Source organism: Callorhinchus milii, unplaced genomic scaffold (genome assembly GCF_018977255.1).
Source record: "Callorhinchus milii isolate IMCB2004 unplaced genomic scaffold, IMCB_Cmil_1.0 Scaffold25, whole genome shotgun sequence".
Classification (NCBI taxonomy): Eukaryota; Metazoa; Chordata; class Chondrichthyes; order Chimaeriformes; family Callorhinchidae; genus Callorhinchus; species Callorhinchus milii.
Window position 1 is genome coordinate 1,149,375 of NW_024704766.1, and position 20,753 is coordinate 1,170,127.

A 20,753-nucleotide genomic window follows, 5' to 3' on the forward strand; every position below is an offset into this window, starting at 1 on the left:
GGTATAGCCTGTGAAGGGCTTTGCTTGTCGGTGCTTTTTGGTTTGGGGCTGGACAGACCCTATCACCCCCAATCCTCGCTCGGCAACACCTGCCCCCTGCCCCCTCCCCCCCAACCCCACCCAGCGGATCGAGTTCGAAAATCCTTGTCCGCACGTTTAAATCCCTCCACAATCTTGCCCACCCCGCCACCCTACATCTGTGACCTCCTTTACCCTTACCAAAACCGCTCGGCTGACATTGGCCCACTGGGCGCGATGAGGATAAGGGATTGGAGTCTGACTCGCCTGTGCTCTATAGGGTCAGTGAATCAGTGCAGCATAAATTGGCCATAACATTAACTGTGGGGCTTTCTCAGTCAGGTCATTTATCACTGAGCTCGTGCTATGTGTGTGTATCTGCCTCGTCACCCTGAGCAGGAACTTCGCTGCCTGCCCCACTTTCTCCGAAGTTATCTGGGACACGGAGAACGATATGAGGCTACGAGACAGAGGACATGTATCACAGGGTGTGCGTGTATGCGAGTGTGTGTGTGTGGTGGTGGAAATTAGAGCGTTGGAAATGACTGCTTGAAATACTCCTTAATAATCCTTGCATTTAATATAGCGTCTTATCATGTCGTCATATATCATATATATTATATATGTACCTGTATTTTATATTATACACTATATGATCCACGACCGGTTGAGGGACGCTGCTGTGCGCCATTGGCTCCCCCACAAAATATGCAATCACTACACTCTACGACGACAGGGTGATAAGGTGCTATATCAAACGCAAGGATTATTATTATCATTAATATTATTATCTTTAACATCCAACTGAAGAGTCACACTGAGCCGGGCTGACACCTTTCTACAACATCAATGAATAGATAGTAGTGTCTGCTTGCTGCACTACCAAGGCAGGGGATCAGCCCTCAGTATGAAAACCTCCCTTAGGAGTTCTCTCGAGGAAAGCTCCAGAAGAAATGACATGAATGAATTAGGTAGATTTCTTATAGGAAATAATATCTGGGGCTACAGGATATACTTTGGGACACGACATGTGCAAGCGACTGCCAGGATGGTGGAAGGCGAACTGGATGGATCTTTCGTCCAGCAAGTTCTTATGTCCTTACGAGAGTAACAGTGTTCTCCAGCGCAGTGACAGACCCACTCTGAGCCCCCCCCGTGTTTCCAGGAGTTGCCAGCCGGGCGAAACGCTTTGGGGACGTCCTCCCGAGCGGGGGCAGATGCTGATGGCATGCCGTGAGTGAAGCTGGGAGCTCGGCTCAGCGTGCGGAGCAGCGAGCAGTGAGGTGGCTGAGTGTTCAGGTCACCTACAGAAAGTGGGTCAATGAGGACTCCAAATTAGAATCCTCCCCTTTTGCTGGAGTTTTGACCTTGTTTTTAGCCGAGGCATCTCTTGCGAGTTTGCTCGCTCCCTCGCTCCTACCCCCCAGCCGAGCGGAGACACAGATGTTCCCAGAGAAGCACAGAACTGCACAGCAACGGCTTATCGTAGGAACGGGTCCCAACACCGAGCCAGTTTGCTCGAGAAAGAAATTGCCGTGTCCCCATCGTGGGTAGGAATATTTACTCACGAGGTTATTCTCTGAGTTTTCCCAGGGTGGCTTGAGATTGAAGGGAATCTGGTCCGAGTTATAATGATGGGCGAGTGTGAGGAGGCACTGGGACTATTGTCAATATTGCACTGAGCCCCCAGTCAATACCTCAGGGTTACCATGTCAGCTCTGTACATTCAAAGGGATATTAAAGAAGTTTTTTTTATATATAAACCGTAGGGTTTCAATGGATCATAATTGGCAGTATTCCTGAACACATTCCATGCCTTATACAGGGAGTATTTTTAAAAAAATAATACATTTTTAAAATAATTTTGGTCATTCAATCCACAACAATTTGTGGGGGCCGCTGCTGTGGGTAATGGGCTGCCACATTTCGCCCACAAAATGCACAGCCAATCTGCTGTACGGTCTAGTCTGTGAGGGGCTTTGAGACGTCTCGACGACGTGATAAGGCCCCGTATAAAATGCAAGGATAGTATTGTCACACGTTGTTATTTCTGCGGTCCTAAAATTTCCTCCTGAGTAAGGACGAACTTCGAACCCGACCCGAAATAACTTGAAGGTCAAAATAACTTGGTTTTGAGCTTGAAAATTGTCCCAGAACAAGTCTGGGACCTGCGTGATGTACATACCTTCTCCCAGCGGGCCCTCGTTTAACATTTAATTAACTGGAGTCGATTGTTACACGGGAACATTCAGGCTGTGCAAAAAGTTAATTCTCTCTCGTCCTTAACTACCTCCTCAACGGAGAAGTAATTAAGGTGCTCCCTTGCTCTGTGGATGAGCGTCTGTCTTGCCACTCATCTGATGGAACTTCAGTCTGAACTGCGAGGTAAACAGAGGCGCGTGTGTGCGCGAGTGCGTGTGTGGAGCAAGGGAACTTGAGTAAGGAAAGTGGGAGTAATCGAACCCGGGTCCTCTCACTTGCGAGGCGAGCGGTCTAACCACTGAGCTGCAGCAATTCCCACGTAAACTCAAGTTGTTGCTGCTGCAACACCACTAAATGTCCAACGAGGTTTTCCAAAACTGTTCCAGTCGGAGGCTAATGTTGTACAGAATAATATTGTAAAATGACTCATCCCCGCCTGAAGTTTCATACATACATTTATGAATGATATATTAAATTCTAATGAGCCGCTACATTTCTCTGGCTCCTCAGTACGCAGTGAGTAATCACTGGCAGTTAAACAGCTTCGCAGGAACTCTGAACGTCACGGTCCCATGTGGAACCAACAGCCTTTTGAAGAGATAATGAGTTTCAAGGGCAGCAAATGCGTCTTCCAAGCTCTCTGTTTCTCTCTCCTCCGGCCTCTCAACTGTTTTGAGCCATCGCCTGGCGAATTTCAGTGGAATCCGGTCCATTTACAAAATTTTAGGTATTTCTTCACAGCACCCCCCCCACACCCCCGCCCCCCGCCCCCAGGCAATGTAAAATAGCCCTCCGAGGGCCATTTTCCAGGCGACTAATTGGAATTCAATGCTTAACCCGGAGGAGAATAAACAATAAGCAATGGGAACTGGTAGCCAGGAGGTGGTGGTTGAGGCGAGAATACTGGACTCATTTAAGGAACAGATTGATCCTGTGATGGGAGGAGAGGATGGGTGTTCTGCAAGGGTGAGATGAGATGGGCTAGAGGGCAAAAAAGTCATTGCTCACTCAAGCCAAGACTGTTTGTGGGACACTGCTGTGCACAATTGGCTGCTGCGTTTTGCCCATAAAATACACAGTCACTACACTTTACAATATATTCTGTGAAGCGCTTTGAGATGTCTCAATGATGTGGTAAGGCGCTGTATCAAATGCCAGTGTTATTATTATTCAGTTTTGACGATGCGATAAGATGCGATAGCAAATGCAAGGATTATTATTATCACAAACGAATGCAGTCACAGGCACGGAACGGGATGAATTGCTGAGTCGGAAGACCTCTCAAACCTCACGGGAATGTGAAACAGTAATTCAGGCAGCGAAGCTGACAATTCCCTCTCATTTTAACTTCATTTTTCCGTGTTTGCCGTATCTGCGGTGAGAGCACAAGCCTTAAAAATAGAGGCGGTTCAATTAAAATGTAATCGAGGCCCGAAAAGGTGAGATTCCAACGCAACGAAACAATGCATAATGCATGAGGCTGCGGTGTAGTCTTTCCCCAGCAGCTGATTGCAAATTAGGTACTAAAACTCGGGTCATTAATTGTGGGAATTCAGACTCCACATTGCGCCCACGCATTTCCTCCGTGAACTCCGTCGCCCACCCCTGTCCCCATCCGAGATTTCGTCTGATATGCCACGTCCCGAGGAGCTCAGTCCACTCGGGGAGTCACCATGGGGTTAAAGTGCGGAGTGGATTCATTCTTACGTTACCAGGGCTCAGAGGTTTCTCTTCGCTGGTGAAGTCGAGTTGGTGCTTTGTTTCGCCGAATCTGAAAGCCACAATATTTTGTGTTTGTATGTGCGCCTTTCATGTCGGGAGGATGTCTCGAAAGGGCAGTGGCTCTGACTCACAGTGGGATACGTTCTGTAGAATTATATTAACAATAATCCTTGCATTTGACATGGTGGCTTATCGCGTCGTTGAGACGTCTCCAAGCTCCTTACCGAACGTATCGTGGCGTGCTTTGCTCACTGTGGAGTGTAGTGACTGTGCGTTTTGTAGGCGAATGCCTGGCATAATATTGGGGGGGGGGGGGTGAGGTGGATATGCAGAAATGGTGCAAGAGAGGATTTGAATAAAATGCTCCTGGTAAACTGCGAGGCAGAGAAAAAGAAAAGACATCATTATAAATCAACGGCTGAGAACAGGGTGTGAACTAACTGAGCTATAGTTAGAACCCGACAGGATCGTTTTGTTACTTCCTCACAGCGGTTCGAATGGGTTGAGAAATACTCAGTGGGACTCAGCGGCGAGTTCTCAGCGGAGAATTCTGTTGCCTTCTCCCTCGCTTGCTCTCACACTCACTCACTCGCTCTCACACTCACTCGCTCACTCACTCGCTCACTTGCTCACTCTCACACTCACTCACTCGCTCTCACACTCACTCACTCACTCACTAGCTCGCTCTCACACTCACTCACACATTAACTCACTCACTCACTCCTATGAATCTATTCATGGAACAAGTGTCTTGTTTGTGAAAGATTAAGAATCACAGTACTCAACCCCTCACACATCAAATTGCTATCCTTTGCTCATTAGTTGGTACCAGTGCTGTTCTTGTTATTGAATATTTAATGACTGCACAGCTCCTGACAAGCTTGCGTTACCTTGTTTTGTTTTCTCCCCGATAGCTCTCTCTTAAAGCTGGCTTGACTCTCTCTCACTCGATTCCACAGCCACGACACACGCGTGCGGTAGAGTCCTGTAGCGTAGTGGTTGGAGCACTCGCCTCTCGAGCGAGAGGACCCGGGTTTGCTTCCTGGGCAGAGCGAAACCCACGCCTCTGGTTACCTGGCAGGAGGGCAGGAACCTGATTGTGAGTCGATTGGCAGATCGCTTTCCGGGGGTAATAATCCATCTGAGAGGATGGGTGTTCTGGAGCGCTGGGATCAGGAGGCCTGAAAGGACTGATCTTTTGTGACCTTGTGTTCTTGTGATTAGGTGATGAAGGTGTCACAACAGGAAGTGGTCATTGTTCGACTCCGGTGACTGATGCACGAGATGAGAGAGAAAAAAATAATTGGTTACTCAATCTTGTCGGACGCTGCGGTGCGCAATTGGCTGCTGGGTTTCCCCAATAAAATGTATAATCAATTCACTTTACAGTATATTCTGTGAAGCGCTTTGAGACGCCTCGAAGACGTGATAAGGCGCTGTATCAAACGCAAGGATTATTATTACTACTATTATTGGGCTTCATTATCTCTGAGTTAGTGAGTTGCTGCCGCAGGTTTCTCTGCTTGAGATCTTTCTCACAGACCGGAAATGAGCTCAGGGATGTCTGTTGCTACATTGCAATGTTCCACAAGATCAGAGAGCAGACAGAACAGGGGGCGAGAATCATTAATAATCGTCAAACATGGCAGAATATTACAGAACTGAGATTATTCCTCTCTCCCTGTCTCCAAACATCACATCCAGCGACTGTAACGTGTAGGTTGGTGGGAACTGATTAATTCTCCTCAGCTATTTGCTTTGCATGTCACATCATTTGAAAAAGCTAAGGGCAACTTGCGCTTGTAATAAGACTAATATTCCTGGCATTTTCTGCAGCCCTTTTATCGCATCGTCGAGATGTCTCAAAGTGCTTCACAAGTAGAATGCGGTGACTGTGTAATTTGTAGGTGAAACACAGCAGCCAATTTGCTCACAGCAGTGTCTCACAAACAACCGTGGAGCGAGTGACTGATTTTATCTGGGTGATTGTTGGCCAGGACACCAGGAGTGAGAGAGAAACGTCCTTCAGCACCGCACTGGAACGTCAGCTTAGACTGTGTGATTCCAAGTCCTGATGTGGGTCTTGAACCCACGACCTTCAGACGCACAGCAATGTCCCGTGAACATTCGTGGATTGAGTGGACCTTCTCTGATTTTGAAGGGCTTATTACCCCTGGAAAGCGATCTGCCCAATCGACTAACAACCGGGTTCCTACTGACTGCCGGGTAAACAGAGGCGTGTGTGTGGAGTAAGGAAACTTGAGTAAGGAAGCTGGGAGTAATCGAACCCGGTTCCTCTCACTTGCGAGGCGAGTGTGCTAATCACTAGGCTAGGAGACTCCAAGAAAAAAGTGATGTTACGGTGGCTGGGGGGAGCGTGGGGGTGTTGGTGGTGGGGAAAGAGGTTTAATTGCATTGCAAGCAGTACATTTCCATACTGTCAATACCTGGTGTGTTGGATTAGACGATGGAACATTTGAGAAATCTAAAAATACGTGTGTTTTCCATTTGATTTCTCACAGCCAATTTAGTCGTTGCCAGTTTGATTCCAGGAAGTAAGGATGGAGCCGTTCTCACTTTCGTAATGAAGCTATTTGTTGGAAAAGTATCAAACAGTTAGTGTAGAAGTTAGCGTAAAGACTTTTCCAAAATGGACGGTAGATGTTCCCTGGTTTGGTTCAGAGTTTTGTGTGGTTCTAATCAGCTGAATCGTCATTTGTGGACGTGGGTGCAATTTCGTCTTTAAATAGCAACAGCAACAAATTAGGATTTACCGAGCGCCTTTCACGTCGAGAGGACATGGCAAGGCGCTGGGCACCGAGTTTAAGATCCTCGTGGCTCCTTATAGACCTGCACCGCTCCATCCGCTCAGCAGACCAAGCTCAGCTTGCTCCATGTGGCCCCCAACCGGTCCACCCCACCATCAGCAGTCAGGCCTTCAGTCTCTCTACCAATACCCTCTGGATATCCATTCCACAGTCCCTTCACCTCGCTGCCTCCTTGCCTGTTTCAAGACCTCCTCTTCGACCGCACCTTCGGTCACCCTCCTACCCCCCCATCCTCCCCGCCCTCCACTCCTCCTGATCCCAACCCCCAGCTCGGGTCCAAATTACTAACTGTCCAGCACCTTGGGACGTTCTCCCGACGTGAAAGGCGCCGTGTAAAGGTCACTGTTGTTTGCTCCCTCTGCTCAGCGGGCACTGGTTTACCATGGCAGATCCACTTCTCTATGGTTTGCCGCCCATATTCCAGTGAATCATCGCGTCCCATAGTCTGGCTGAGACTGGAGAGAGGAGCAGTGTTGAAATTGGGATCTGCACCCACCCACCCCCACTCCAGCTCCATGAGACCGTCCCTGGGGCTTGGTGTAGTGTGAGGGTGAGAGATAGAAAAAGACTGGGTTGGTACTTCCCAGGATGAAAAGGCTCCTCACACACACAGAGGCTTCACTCAGGGCGACTTATAACAAATCATTGTGTTCTCGTAGCTCAGGCCCCAGCGTTGGGGTGATTTGTCATAGCAACTGAGACGTCTGCATCTATTACTGTGCGGGAAGTAGAAAGTGTGTGTGTGTCTGAGGGGGTGTGTGTCTGAGAGTGCGTGTGCGTGTGTGTGTGTGTGCTTGAGGGTGTGTGTGAGTGTCAGTGAGTGTGTGTGTGAGAGAGTGTGCGCGTGTGTGTATGTGTGCGTTGAGGGGGAAATCAAAGCTCCCAAATGCTTGCACAGCCTTGATTATATGTTCCCTGAGGAATTTCACAGGCACACTGCAGGGTCCTGCCAATGACTCCCATTTGCTGCCAGGTGCATTAACCCTTTGCACTGTTAGCTGTGCAAAGGTTTTCTTTTAACCACAGCCCACATGGAAAGGGATGTGTTTAGGAGCAGTGTCGTTCTGACCCCTGTCTCTTCTCCACATCGCACCCCACCCTCCCTCCCCCCCCCCACGCCGCACGTTCGATTGACTGCGGAAGTTTGGAAAGTTTCTCCACTTGGAGAGCGTTTGGATGGAGTCATTTTTCTGCATTGCCAGCGATCTTGAGTTCCATTGACAGAGAGCGACTGCAGTTTCCCACCTCCCCGCGTGCTCTCATTATTTAGTGGTTGGGGCGAAGGGACCGCGGGTTCTATTGCTGCTGTCAGATGACTGACAGTCGTCTCACAGCTGGAGTTGCCATGTGCACTATCAAGCGTCACAGGCAACCAATCCTAACACAGCGCTGGTCGGCAGCTCTCTGCTGGCAAGTTCATTTGTGCAAATGGTTATATATTTAGATCCAGATAAGAATTCTGAGGCTTTAAATGCATCTGAGCTTTATCTCCCTCTCTCTCTCTCTCTCTCTCTCTCCTTCCCTCCCTCTCTTCGAAGCGTGCAGTCCTGTAGGGTAGTGGTTGGAACACTCGCTTCGCATGCGAGAGGACCCGGGTTTGCTTCCCCGGCAGGGTGCAACCTCAGGCAGGCTTCCTTACTCCACACGCCTCTGTTTACCCAGCAGTAAGTCGGCACCCGGTTGTTAGTTGATTGGCAGATCGCTTTTGGGGGTGGTAATCCCTTAAAACATTCATTTGGTCTCTCAATCGATGACTGTTTGTGGGGACGCTGCTGTGCGCAAGTGCTGCCACATTTTCCCCACAAAATATACAGTCAATCCACTGTGCAGTACGTTCTGTGTGGACCTTTGAAACGTCTCGAAGACACGATAAGGCACTATGTCACGTGCGAGGATTATTATTATTACTATTATTATTAAAACCCACCTTAACAATGGCGCTATTCAAAAAAGAGCAGGGATTTTCTATCTCCCAGCGTCCTGGCCAACAATCCCCTGACTATAATTAGTTGGACACTGGCTATAAAATACAGTCACTACACTTTACAGCAGCTTGTCAGCTGTATCGAGCATGGATTATCGTTTTACAAAGCAAGGAGATTATTCACTTATCTCCTTTGACTCCTCATGGACAGTGCATGTTGCCTTCAACCTGACAGAGGGACTTACAGTCACTGAGAACCAAATCACCTCCCTCAGCAAACCCAGCGCAACCACCGGGAACTCGGAGAATACTTTATTAACTGCTTGTTGTTGCTAAGCAACACTCCAGGAATCCGTGGCAATATCTGGAAGGTAATATCATAGATGGATAGTGGAACAGAAGAATTATACTATTTATAGGGCAAAGCTGACTGTCGGTCTCTGGAGGGTCCATTGTAATGTATCTCAGTCAGACCCCGATAAACACCAGAACCACCACAAATTGCATTTATTTCCGTCCTTCGGAAGAGGCCTTAAACCGAACTCCCGTCTGGGACTGCTCAGGTGGATGTTAAAGATCCCGCGGGGCGATTCGACAATCCCCCAAAATAAAATCGGTCACTCACTCCGTGGCCTTTTTTGGGGCTGTCACTCTGTCCAAATTGGGGTTTTGTCCACAAAATATCCAATCAAACCACTGTACAGTGTATCCTGTGAAGCGCTTTGAGAAGTCTCGATGACGCAACAAGGCGCTGTATCGAATGCAAAGATTACCATTATTGCGTTACTTATTTTGGGCGATAAAAGTGCTGAAGGATGCAACTTGGAACCGTGTCCCTAGCAAACAGGAAAAATCAAACGCCCACAGGAATAGAGGAGAGGGAGGGAAAAAATTGGCAGGTGAAATGCAGGAGAAGGAGAGATAAACACAAGGAAAGTGTAATCTTCCTCTCTGGTATCGGGTAATTATGTAAAAAAGGCTTTCTGAGAGTGTGAGAGCCAATTCTGTCTTGTTGGGTTTGCGCTGTGTAGTGTCGGTGGAATGGAGACTGTGAGTGAAAGCTATAATAGGTATCTCATTGTTAATTAAAACCAAATTGTTTCTGGTGAAATTAAGATAAAGTGAGGCCTGGTTTTAAAAATAATAATTATCATTCCTTTGCATTTGATATGTTATCGAGGCATCTCACAGCGCTTCAAAGGCCTCACCGTGTGTTTTGTGGGTAAAGACGGAAGCCAAATTTCTGGGCACAGCGACATCCGTGCAAACGGCCACGGAGTGAACTGCCAATTTTTTTTTCCCCTGGGGATTGTCAGCGAGGACGTCGGGAGAGAAAGTCCCTTCAATCTCTCCTTGCTTGCTTGTGTGATCATGAATCTAACTACGCAATACTCCCCCTCCTCACCACCATCTAATCTCCCTTCTCTCTGTCTGTAAAGTTAGTAAAAGTTTCCTTGTTTTAGTTGTCCCATCGACAACGCAGCACACCAATTACATAGCTTGCTCATCACGTGCCCTGGTGAGTTCCTAAACACCTTCAGATTATGGATGTGTCAAAGGCTAGACTGCTGTGTGGTTGGAATAAGTCTATTGCTGTCTGAACACAGCACAGGGAAGGTGATGGTGGTGTGTGTACCGAAAGGTTTGGCCTCAACGAGAAATCAATTGATAGATACAAAAAGAAAAGTGTTCCACGCTTAAAGGAACGAGACTGTGTGTGTGTGTGTGTGTGTGTGTGTGTGTGTGAGAGAGAGAGAGAGAGAGATGAGGTAGAGAGAGACGAGAGAGGGAGAAAGTCTGTCAGGGAAAGAGAGTTAGAAAGAGAGAGGAAGACAGATTGAAACAGAAAAGAGGGATAGAAAGTTGGAAAATTGGGGAGAGAAAGAAATGGAGAGAGGGAGAGAGAGGCGAGGCCTGCAGAGTGCGGGGCTACAGTGACAGAATAATCCCTTGAAGGAAGGGATTTTGGTTTGCACTGGAACCAATTTCTACTTTTGCTTACATAATGGAGCTGGTCTCAAATCACACGAATATTGGCTCTCTTTGAACATGACAGATAAACAGGAGGCTACACTTCATGGTATATCCAAAGATCTTTTTATTTTTCTTCTCGTTCTTAACTCTACTCTGCGTCTCAAGCAGGGGATCAGTGAGGCAGGTTTCTGCAGATAGTTATGTAATAATAGTCCTTGCATTTGATATAACGCCTTACCACATTGTCGAGACGTCTCAAAGCGCTTCACTGCACTACTGTGCAGTGAATTGACTGTGTATTTTGCGTACAGCCGCATCCCCACAAACAGTCGTGATAGAGGCCAATTCACTTTTACAAGACGAATCATTAGGAATCGGTCGTCAAAGACATTCCTGTTTGTGGAATGTCACTGACACAAGTTGGCTGTCAAACACAGTCACTACACCTTGCAGTACATCCCGTGAAGTGCTTTCCTGATTGGAAAGGCTCTATGTGAAATGCATGGATTATTATTTATGACATGTCCAATGGCTCTCGAAGCTGATTCTATAATAGCATTTAAAAGGGAATTAGATCCACGTATTAGAACAATAATATTAATAGGTAGGGGAATGGGATTAGAGGAGAGAGCTCCAGCGGGGGAGCGAGCACCAGCACACACACGATGGGGAGAGAGCAGGGAATGGGGTTAGAGTAGAAAACAGAAGGGAATTTCACTCTCCCGGTGTTCCAGGTAAAAGAGTGGGGCGGGGGGAAGAGAGGAGCGATAGACCGAGGAAATGGCAGATTGAAAGAGGGCAAGAAGCTAAGAGTAAGAAAGGAAGCGGGAGAGAGAGAGAGAGAGAGGAGAGAGGGATAGAAATGGGAAAGGAGGGAGAGCAGAAGAGAGGGAAGGGAGGGTTGGGATAGAGGGAGGAAGGGAGGTGGGTCAGGTTATGCTTGTCTTGACATGTTGGTTGTAGCTGCAATGTAAAACACAGAAAGGTTTGGAGATTAATGGAGATTTTGTTGTTAATTCACTCAGAATGGACACAGTGACTTGCTCTCCCAATGTTCAAGTGCAGCCGCTTTATATTTAACTGGAATTCCTGCGATCTGTCAGCCGGGGGGAAGGGGGGGGTCTTTCTGTTCAACATCCACCCCACCCCATCCATTTTCTAAGTGGCTGACAATGAGGGCTACAGAACCTCATTCATTTACCCCCAATATCTCTCTCTCTTTCTCTCTCTCTCGGGGGAAAATAAGCTTTGAGGCTTTTTGATGCCGATCAGTGTAAATTCAGAATAAAACAGGGCTGGAGTTTTGATGACCTACTTTTTGCCTAAAAGCTGCTTTTCCAAATACCGTGAGCTGCGGATTTTTTTTTCAGCCCCGTTGAAGGGAATGAAAGGTTCTCTCTCTCTCACTCACTCCTCTCCTACGCCTTCAAGTAGCAGTGTGGACACAGCTCTGTCACAGCTCCGTGCGAACCCTCTCCCCTCCTGCGCTTTCAGACACACGCCCTGTCGTGTACCGTTCGGGTGACTTGGCTGTTTAGAACAGTGTGTGTCAGCCTGGCTCAGCTGGTAGCTCTCTCTCTCTCTCTCTCTCTTTCTCTCGCTTCTGAGTCAGAAGGTTGTGGGTTCAAGCCCCACGTCGGGACCTTGTTAACACACGGTCTAAGATGACACTCCAATGCAGCACTGGGTGGGGGTGGGGGGGTGGTGTTGCATTGCCAGGAGGTGCCTTCCTTTCAGCGCCTCGGGACATCCTCCTGACGTGAATGGCGCTACACAAGTGTAATTTATTGTTGTTTGTTGTTTGTTGCGACGTTAAACCCGAGGTCCCGTTTGTGCCCCGTTCAGGCTGACGTTAAAGATCCTGCGGCGCTATTCGAAAAGAGAAGGGAGTTTCTCTCTCTCTCTCTCTCTCTCCCAGTGCCTGGCCAACAATCCCCCGGTTAAATTCGATCGCTCTCCCCACGGCCGTCTGTGGGTCGCTGCTGTGCGTAAATTGGCTGCCGTGTTCCACCCTCAAAACACGCAGTGGCTACACTTTACTGATTTCAAATAAGAATTATTTTGCCCGAGCTAAAAGGAACGATTGCATCGTAACAATGTCGTGACTATATCTCTTGCTTCTTGATAGTTTTTCTAACCGGAGAGAAACAGAGAGAGAGAGAGAGAGAGAGAGAAACACAAATTTAATTATGATCAGTGTGTGTGTGTGTTAGGAATGGAAAAAAAAATGAGCCAAATTCATCTCCCAGAGATTCACAGAGAAGCAAAGTCTCGGTGTGTGTGGGAGTTCAAGCGAAGAGAGAGCGAGAGAGAAGGAAGAAAGAAAGGAAATAACAACAATAACTGCATTTGATACAGCGCCTTATCACGTCGTTGAGACGTCTCAAAGCGCTTCGCAGGAGATGCTGTAAAGCGGGATAACCGCGTACGTTTTGGGGGGCGAAACGCGGCAGCCAATTGCGCACGGAGGCGTCCCGCAAACAGTGGTGGATCGAGTGAAAATTGCTTTTATTAAAGAAAAGGAAAGGAAGAAAGAAATAAAGAAAAAGAGATAGAAATGAGGGCAGGGAGCGTTCCAGAATCACACAAGTCATCTGTAACTGTCTGCCTTGTGATTTCTTGCGGAGATCAGGGAACGATAGCATGAAAGAGCAGAGGGGAAGCAAAGCACAGTGTGTGCTGAGAGTGAACCGAGCCGAGTTTATATGGGCTGCTACGTCGATTTGAGTAAACGGAGGAGGTTATGTAATCAGCTAGTGATCTAGTTTTAACACCTGCGAGAGCTTACAGAAACTCAGTGCAGAGGAGAGAGAGAGCGCGAGAGAGAGGACAGCTCGGAATCACACAGCAGTACAACACTCAGACTGCCTCGCTCGCTCACTCGCTCACTCGCTCGCCCATTATATCTCTTAACCACTAAATCCCAGCATCAGATTTTAAGACTTTAATCCCTGCTCCTGTTCAGGATGGATTGCTGTAATGTACGTACATTTCGTTCTTCTCCTCTTTGTTGTTTGACTGTGTTTTAAGGATAATTGCTGCTTTTTCTTGACTCTAAATGAAATCTGTCGCTTGCCGTGGGTTTAATATCTGGAGTCTCGGAGCTAATAACGATACAGGTGATGTGTTATCAGACAGACAGACGGGACTATAGAATATAGTGACTGTTTACAGTGGCTGCTGAGAGATTCACTGTAGATGATGGGAGTTTAACATGGAGATGTCGGCAAGCTGGAGATTTTATTTCAGCTTTTAGTTATTTTTCTTTTTTGTTTGTTTTGGAATGAAGTAAAGTCAAAGTATCTTATTTTGCGCCGGACCTGAAGGCGTGAGGGGCCGGTACCTGATATATCTGCCAAGCAATCCATCATTATCTCAACGCTTCCTTTTAGGAAACCGGACGCCAATATTATTATTATTATTATTATTATTAATAGTAATCTTGCCGTTTGGTACAGTGCCGTGTATCGAGTTGTCGCATCGTCTCAAAGCGCTACGCAGGATTTTGCCGCGAAGTGCAGTATAGTGACTGTGTGTTTGCAGGGGAAAGAAATAACAAAATGTATTGATAATTAAGTTTACCTGAGAAATCAGTGGAGCCTGTTTGGGGGGGGGTTGGGGGGGTTGGGTGTGTGTGTGGGGGTGGGGCGGGGTGGGGTGGGAGGGTAAGCGGGATGGGAAGGGGGTGTGGGTTGAGGGGCATTCTGCATTATTAACTCTTTAATTTCTGCATTAATACCGTCAGTCGCCCAAGGAGTAAAGAAAGAACTACATTATTCGGCAAACACTTCCAGACAATACACGACTCTATTTTTAGAAGCGTTTTCTGGGCGATGTGAAAAGCTTCCTCACAGCTTCTGCCGAATTACGACACCTCCAAAGCAACTAATCATGATAATAATAATCCTTGCAATTGATACGGCGCCTTATCACGTCTTTGAGACGTCTCTCGAAGCGCTGCACAGTAAACACTGCAAAGTGGAGTGACTGTGTATTTTGTGGGTGAAACACAGCAGTGTCCCACAAACAGTCGTGGATTGAGTGACCAAATTGTTATTTTTTTTGGGGGGGGGAACCAGCTTGTGAAACACTTTTATTTACAGGAGCTGAAATGCAACAACCGGCTGATTTTGCTTTAATGAATGCTTCTATTTAGCCGAGTTTTTGGTCATCCTCCGCCCCGTCTCCCCATCGTTTTCAGCTCCCAATCAAACGCCACCAATTTCCAATCCGCCTCACCCTGCTACAGCCAGGACCGCAAAGTGCTTTCGAGATGTCAAAACATCTGGAGAGAGGGATTAGGTAGAAGTTGCAATTGAAGCAAAAGGTTTTTTAAGATGGGGGAGGGAGGGAGGGAGGGAGAGAGTGGGGGGGGGAGTGAGTGAGGGAGGGATGGAGAGAGGAAGAGAGAGTGAGTGAGATAGGGAGGGAGGAAGGGAGGGAGGGAGAGAGTGGGGGGGGGGAGTGAGTGAGGGAGGGATGGAGAGGAAGAGAGAGTGAGTGAGATAGGGAGGGAGGAAGGGAGGGAGGGAGCGAAGGCAGAAGGATTTGGGGAGGGACAGTCCTAGAAAGCAGCGACATAGTGGTTGTAGTGGTTGAAAGCTCGATCGCCAATAGTGAGGCAAGAGAGGGATGAGGGAGGGCAGGAGGCCATGTTTGCACAGGAGAGGGTGTGAGAGAGAGAGTACAAACGGGCTGGACCTGAAGAAGGGCACTGGTGGGGTCGGCTTTTGAAAGTTTTTAAGTCCACAGCAACAAATTCCAAGGCAAAGGTGTTGCTTCCTCAGAGTCCTCAGCCCATTTCTAGGGAGAAATTCCACCCGAGTCTGTTTATTTTTGGTCAGCCGGGTCTCTGACACGTGTAAACCCATCACCGTGATTGAGAGTATTCAAACCACACTGTGTGCCACCCACATATTGAAATTTCCCTGTGGCTGGAATGGAGTGCGCACTCTCTCTCTCTCTCTTTCTCTCTCTCCCCCCCTGGGGGGACGCAACCTGCTTACCTAATTCCGGAGAGTATTAGGCGCTGGTTGGCTGCTTGGGAGACACCAGAATGTGTGTTTGGGGTAACTGCTGGAGTCTAACCAGCTAAAACCACGTAGCTTGCCATTTATATCGCTGCCTGGCAAGCTTTCCCACTGCTTGTCCAGCTAGGACCGCCCTACCCATTAGGGCTTTGGTTTGTAGGGTTAACAGGAGGTGAGTGGGATGACTCCCTGTCCCCAGTGACTGGTTGACCCTTCCAGGTCCTGCCGATGAGCCAGGCCGGGCTGTGCTTTCATCATTAGTGAGTGCCCTGGGATACCGTGGAGCCACCTGGCTCAGGAACAGAACAGGAGACCGTCACCGAGGGTGCGCTCGATATTCTGTGGCCCAGCAGTTTATCTTGTAGCCACCTCAGCTCCGAGGACCTCCTTTACCTCCCTCCCTCCCCCATGGAGCACAGTCACGAGTCAGTCAATTGACCCAAAGTTAGAATGAAGATCTTGAAGTGAATTCCCTTGGGGGTGGGGGGGCAGGGAGCCAGTGGAGCCTCGGGAGGGTGGGGCGCTGGGTGAGGGCGTGGATTGAATGACCAATATTTTTTTGAAGGGCTTATTACCCCAGGAAAGTGATCCGCCAATCAACGAACAACCGGGTTCCCACTTACTGCTCTAAGCAGAGGTGTGTGTGTGTGTGTATGTGTGTGGAGTACGGAAACGTGCTCAAAGTTTCACCCTGACCTGACCCGCCCGGGAATCCGACCCGGGGTCCTCTCGCTACCGCTTTAACCACAACGTTAAAGGGCTCCGCATATTAATTTTTGACAACCAGATTCCTGCGAGAAGCTTTGGGAAGTTCCGACGTTGTAGGAGCCCCGTGTCGAAGGCAAGGTGTAAGGATTGGGTGGGGGGGGGTGTGGCGGGGGGACTGGCCAGGAGAGGGGAGAAAAGGAGAAACCCAAAGGGGGATGGACTGGGGGCGGGGGTTGTGGGGGGTTGTGGGGGGGGAGAGAAAACATCAGAAACCAGGTTTTTGTGCTGAAATTTGCATCTCCACACCTCCACCAGTGGAAAGTAGGTCAGCAGGATGCGTTGTACCTTTCCCCGAGTCTATGGGGAAACAAAACACCGGCTCCCTTTGCTCTCTGCTGCCTGCGCTGGGAAGAGGTGCGCGCGAGAGTGTGTGTGTGTGTGTCTGTGTGTGTTAGCACTTGATTCAAAGGGCCAATTAATTACTGGTTACTGACGCTAGTTAATGAGCCTGCGGGTTATTTCTTCATTTGAGAGTGTCTGGATTGCGAAGACTGGGTGGGAGTGGGGTGGGGTGGGGGGGGGGGAAGGAAGCTTTTATCTTGTTGCCTGAACCAGTGTCAAGCGCAGAGCGGCTGAGATGAAAGGAAGTACAGTACGGTACGGACCTGAGCTTCCATCAGCGCCATTCTCGCTGCCTCGCTCTCGCTGTTACGCGAGTTGCGTAAATCGTGTGTAAATGCTTGCGGACTGGGAAGGACATTCTGTGGATGTGGTCCCACACTGTATTTCTTTAAAGCGGTCAATTCAAAAAATAACAATAATAATAATAGTCATAATACTCCGCACCTTTGATATAGTGCCTTATCACGTCTTCGCGACGTGTATTTTCTGGGCGATCATATCAGGTCGTAACGCGCCCAGGCTATCAGGCCAGGATTGGGTTTGGCTTGCCTGTGGTCCTCAGGCTCAGGTTGTCACCGCTTGGCTCAGTTGGTAGCGTTCTCGCCTCTGAGTCAGAGGCTGTGGGTTCAAAACGCACGTTGAGGCTTTGAACTCACAGCCTCAGGATGACAATCCACTGCAGGTGTTGGGGGAACGCTGCATTAAAACGAACAATAACCCTCGCATTTGACACAGCGCCTTATCACGTCGTCGAGACGCCTCAAAGCGCTTCACAGGATACACCGTAAAGGTGGATTTAGCCATTTAACCTCTCATGATCAGGAAAGAAACAAACAAAAACATATTTTGCGACAGCTCACCACGTCTGAAACTTCTCATAGCGATTTTAGGTAGTTACAGTCAGCTGGTGAATATTTATTTATACACGGGCCTCGAGCGCTTAAAAGTCCGTAACAATTACATTTAAATCACTTCAATATTGGAATAATCGCTGCACCGGGCCACGGGAGACGGAGTCAGGACTGAGCGAGACAGGAGTGAAACTTTGCATCGTCCCGCTGGGAAATCTTCCCGCACCGATCCACGCAATGATGACAAACGACATCCAGAGCAGATCGACGCTGCCAGGCACTGTGTTGGTGAAGTAAAAAAAAAATAGGGAACGCGTGGATGGGATGGAACCTGCCAAGGGGTGAGGGAGAAGCTGAAATGGGATGCGTTGCCAAGGCAGTTCAGTTCAGCTCAGCTCAGCTCCCAACAAGTCCTACTTAAGCTGCGGTCATGTTGGCTCTTGGCTCGGTTGCTAACACTCTTGCCTCCGAGTCAGAAGGTTGTGGCTTCTCAAGCTGAGCTCTCACAGTCCGGGGCTGACCCTCCAATGCAGTGCTCGGGGGTGTGTTTCACTGTCGGAGGTTGCCATCGTTCGAGCCAGACATTAAACCCAGGTCCCGTCTGCCTGTTCGGGTGGACGTTAAAGATCCCATGGCGCTATTTGAAAATAGGAAAGGGGAGGGTTTCTCTCTGTCTCTCTCTGTCTCTCTCGCTCTCTCTGTCTCCCGGTGTCCTGATAAAATCGACCATTTGCTTTGCGGGTCGTTGCTGCGCGCACGTTAGATGCCGTGTTTCGCCTCCAAAGTACGCAGTCACTCCACTTTACAGCTTATCCCGTGAAGCGCTTTGGGATGTCCTCCTGACGTGAAAGGCTCCACGTAGAATCGCTCGTTCGCTTCTGCTGGCTGTCTATGGCTGTTTGTGGGTCTTTGCTGCGAACAAAATGGCTGTCGCCTTCACCTACAAAAGATATGGTCACCTCCCACGACTGACGGGACTGTTTGTGAAGCTCTTTGAGTCCCCAGGAACTCAATCAAAAGCGAGGATCAATGTATTATGAATCCAGTGAATGGGGACAGATGCGTGGTATGAACTGGTGACACTTTAAGGAGTGGAAGAGGGGAGCGAGGGAGGGAGGGAGGGAGGGAGGGAAGGGGAGAGCGAGGGAATCAAGGAAGAAGGGAGGGAAGGAAGGGGTTGACTGGAAATCTTACCAGGAGAGAAAAAAAAATGTGGAACAATTAAACCCACGCACAGAAAAAGCAATATTATGGAACAAGAGTAATTTGTATCTTGAAATGAACGTTTGCGGAGTGTGGCTGCACACCCACGGAGCTGCCAAATCTATTTGAGCCGTGCAGCAATCTCCAGACCAAACTCGCTTAATGTTTGCTTCGTGCCTCCGACGCTTTTCCCATTGTGTCTCTCCCCGTGACATGTTTTGTGTCTGAGGCTCTCGGGCAGGATGGATGCCGTCCTGAATTGTTTTTGCTGGGCTGTGAGGGTTCCTCACCCTCGCTTGTAAATCCCTGGCACCTCCCTGTCGCCCCCATCGCCTCCTCTGCTCTCTCCATTTCCCTCCCTTATCCCCTTGGATTCCTTGGGCCTCCTCCATCAATGGCCAAGCTCTGTGGGTCTCCACCTCTAACTTCAGGATCTCGCTCCCTCAACATCAGTCTCACTCCCCTCCCCTCCTTCCCGCCGCCCTTTTCCCTCCATCACCTTCAAGTCTCGCCAACCTCCTGGACCATGTCGACACGGTCATTGTCACCGTTCCTCTCTCCTTCTTCGTGTCTCCCTCCCCAGAGGGCGTTCTAAGGGACACCAAGCGGGAGATGTGACCTGGACTAGCGAGCTCCCTCCACCACCCCCCCCCACAAAGGATGGATGGACTCCATTCTGACATATTCTGTTACCAGACACAGTCACTTGGGTGCCGGTTGAACAAAACCCTATTATATAACCCTGGCCCCTGACCCCTGGTCCCTGACCCTAACGGCAACCAATGACATCTGCGTAGCGGCTTTCACCTCGGGAGGAGGTCCCAAGGCGCTGACCCTGACCCCGACGCTAACACTGACCCTCTTCTCTCTCCTGGCCCAGGCTGAGAAGGGGGAGGCGTGTGAGAAGGTGGTGGAGGAGGACGTGCTGGACATCCCGCTGGACGACGAGGAAGCCAACGCCGCCGCCGCCAAGATCCAGGCCAGTTTCCGCGGGCACATGACCAGGAAGAAGCTGAAGGGTGGGGAGAAGGAGGAGAGCGAGCGCAAGGTGGGCGGAGCCCTCGAGGAGGGGGAAGAGCCTGACGCGGGCGGGGCAGGCCCCGGCGAATCGGCGGACGCCACGGGCGGGGCAGAGGGTCAGAGCGAGGCTGGCGAGGAGGCCAAGGAGGGCGCGGCTGTGAACGGGGACCAATCAGAAACAGGTAGGAGGTTCCCACCCCCCACCTACTCACCCCCCATCTCCGCAAACACACCTCCCTTCCCTAATAATTCAACACACAAATATACTGGAGTCCTGTAGCTCAGTGGTTAAAGCCCTCGCAAGCGAGAGGACCTGGGTTTGGTTCCCGAGCGGGTCAGAGCGAAACCTCAGGCAAGTTTCCTTACTCCACACACACACTCACACACACACACCTGTGGTTACCAGCGGTAAGTAGGAACCCGGCTATTAGTCAATTGGAGGATCACTTGACCAGAGGATAATAATCCCTTCAAGAAAAATATATAATTGGTTGCTAACTCCACGACTGTTGGTGGGACACCGCTTTGAGACGTCCGTCTGTCCATCCTCCCAGACAGACAGCGCTGTGCAAACATAAGGTGACCAAAAAAGTCTTATGAGGTTACTCTAATAACGGTAGCGCAACATTTTGGTCACACTGTATAAACCGATGTCCTTTTGAGAAGAGGGAAGGACAGTTTGGAGAGGAGGAGAGGCTGATGTCTGGTCTGGTCTGACCTAGTTCCTGGTAAAGCCAGTGTGTTAGTTTGCTGCCAGGAGTTCTCTGCTATCGCTGTGATGATGAGCTACACTTTGGCGTTCCGCCCGGCCTCCAGTGCATTTCAGCCCTCAGTCACCATTCCCGAGATACTTTTCCTCCTCTCCCGAGCA

General features: G+C 49.2%; 1 protein-coding gene across 1 annotated transcript in view; it reads left to right on the plus strand.

The window, feature by feature from the left end:
- spa17 (sperm autoantigenic protein 17) overlaps window positions 1-19,925 on the plus strand; it is a 29,009-nt gene extending 9,084 nt beyond the window's left edge. The window contains exon 8 of the mRNA XM_042343992.1: window positions 19,743-19,925. Within this exon, the coding sequence (XP_042199926.1) occupies window positions 19,743-19,863 (121 nt within the window). The 3' untranslated portion in view covers window positions 19,864-19,925. The remainder of the gene's footprint in view (window positions 1-19,742) is intronic.
- Window positions 19,926-20,753: the final 828 nt, after the last annotated feature.